Below are 1,998 nucleotides of genomic sequence, written 5' to 3' on the forward strand. Positions count from 1 at the left end.
AGCAGATGTTTAATGATTGCTTTTTTCCTACCCTAGATTATCAGTGCCCAACTTGCTTGAAAACATTTGCGCTGAAAACGGCCCTATCGATACATATGAAAACGCACCTCCAGCCGGAACCGGTCACATGCACAATCTGTAACGGATCCTTCATTCGACCCGATTGCCTCGTGCGCCACATGAAAGCGAAGCACCGGTAAGAATCGAACAAGACGCTGTACGGAATTGAGAACGGTCAAATATTATGTTTTTTTTTAAATGTCTTACAGTGTGGATTGCAAAGAGCTCCTTGAGCAACAAGATGAGTCTCCGGTCGCTAGTCCGGAAGTAGCCAATGGAGCAATGGTTGAGATCAACGGTGAGGTCTATCAAATCACGTCGATGGATGAGCAGGTGGCCGAACCGATGCTTCCTGAAGGTGTAGAGTTCATGGAGTTGGACGTTGTTGCAGAGGAATCGGTCGAAACAACAGGAGCAGCTACGATTATAACAGGCGATGACGTTGATAGTGACCAAGAGTACGCCGATGAGATTCTCGAAACTGTTCCCGAGTTGGTTAATGTTAAGCAGGAGCCTGTCGTAGTTGAGGTGAAAAAGAATCGAACGGAATTGCTAACAAAATCAATTCTGAAAATGAAAGCAGAGAACACATCAACTACTTCCCCGACCGTTGCAAATGAGATTCGCAGTACCCGTTCAACTACAGTAAAAGTTGTTCAGACTACGGCAGCATCTTCATCTTCATCTTCGATTATCAAGCCAGAGAAGGTCGAGCCAGTTCGCGAACCGAATTCGACAAAAGCGCGTGCTGTGAAATCTCGTGCAGTACCAGCAAAACAAACAAAACCGGACGATGATAGCATACCGATCTTCCTTAGCGATGCCATGCTCATGGAGAAGATTTCGGAACTGCTGCAAATGCTGATCGGCGAAGAAATGTTGAAGGAGTTCGGTTGGCCTAAAGCACCGGTCGATGAGGTGCTGGTTCGGGTCATTAGTCGTTGTGGTCATCAACCGGCTAAAGGCGAGGAGGTGGGTGATCATACCACGCGTATGCGTGAAAACACTAAAATCCTGTTCTCCGTGACGATGGATGATGGTGACGTGAAGGCGCTGCTTAATAATCATACCTTGGACGAGGTCATCATGCATGTTCTGAAAAGCAAATAGACGCGATGGACGGATGCTGCAAATTTGTAAAGATGGAAACAGTGGCCTTCGAACACAGGAGTGAGATGTGTTAAAACATTTTTTTTTATTAAATGAATATTTACGTTAATGTTATGTAATATGGAGGTTCTAATTATGTAAGTATATCATAATAAAAGCAATAGTTTGCATATAACAATTGTTAACACCTTGCTCATGGGGTGCTTTAGTGGATAAACCTCAAGTAGATCATACCGGCGAGGATCACTACCTCCATCACGATTATCAAAATCAGTATGAGCTTGTTGTAAAGAACGTTTCGTTTCATCGCCCGTAGGATGGCCCCCGATTTGCTGAGATGTTCGTTGGCATTCTCCAACCTCCTTTGACTACGTAGCAGCGATTCCCGTTGAACTTCCAACTCCGAGATGACCTGCAAACAGGGCGGTAATAATAATCGGGTGATCAAATATCGGAATTCTGACTCGCTTTTCTTCTTACCTCATGGCCGGTGTGTTCGGTTTCGATCGCAATTTGGTTCGAGCGGGCCAAGCTAGCGGAGGTTCGTTCCAATATCTGCCTTCCTTGTAAAACTTGCTGACGATGATGCTCAGTCCAATCGTAGTCCCCCATTTCCGCGTAGTTTTTACTGATAAAGTTTGTGGAGGCGTATCAAAGTCTCAAAAACTCGAGGTGATTCACGGAAATTCTTTGCGAAAAAGACTGATTACGGATGCGTGTGTTTTGCGGTTCTTGGCTGCACCCTTGGGCATGTAAGGCACTATCTTGCACTAACTTAAAATCCTACGATTATCCTTAGTTAGTATTTTTACTGGATTGTTTACAAAA

At 44.7% G+C, this 1,998-nt stretch overlaps 2 protein-coding genes across 3 annotated transcripts in view; one reads left to right on the forward strand and one right to left on the reverse strand.

Annotated features, from left to right (window-relative positions):
- The window catches only part of LOC126581507 (protein suppressor of hairy wing-like), a 3,089-nt gene extending 1,734 nt beyond the window's left edge, over positions 1 to 1,355 (forward strand). For both annotated transcript variants that reach the window (XM_050245210.1, XM_050245211.1), the window contains 2 exons: positions 37 to 196; positions 270 to 1,355. In XM_050245210.1, coding sequence (XP_050101167.1) covers positions 37 to 196; positions 270 to 1,170 — 1,061 coding nt within the window. In that variant the 3' untranslated portion in view covers positions 1,171 to 1,355. The remainder of the gene's footprint in view (positions 1 to 36; positions 197 to 269) is intronic.
- Positions 1,237 to 1,998, reverse strand: LOC126581509 (vesicle transport through interaction with t-SNAREs homolog 1B). The gene is made up of 2 exons (XM_050245214.1): positions 1,651 to 1,998; positions 1,237 to 1,582 (listed from the first exon to the last, which is right to left on the reverse strand). Exons 1-2 carry the CDS (start codon positions 1,780 to 1,782, stop codon positions 1,376 to 1,378), a joined length of 339 nt encoding a protein of 112 aa, XP_050101171.1. The 5' UTR covers positions 1,783 to 1,998; the 3' UTR covers positions 1,237 to 1,375.

Source organism: Anopheles aquasalis, chromosome 2 (genome assembly GCF_943734665.1).
Source record: "Anopheles aquasalis chromosome 2, idAnoAquaMG_Q_19, whole genome shotgun sequence".
Taxonomy (NCBI): Eukaryota; Metazoa; Arthropoda; class Insecta; order Diptera; family Culicidae; genus Anopheles; species Anopheles aquasalis.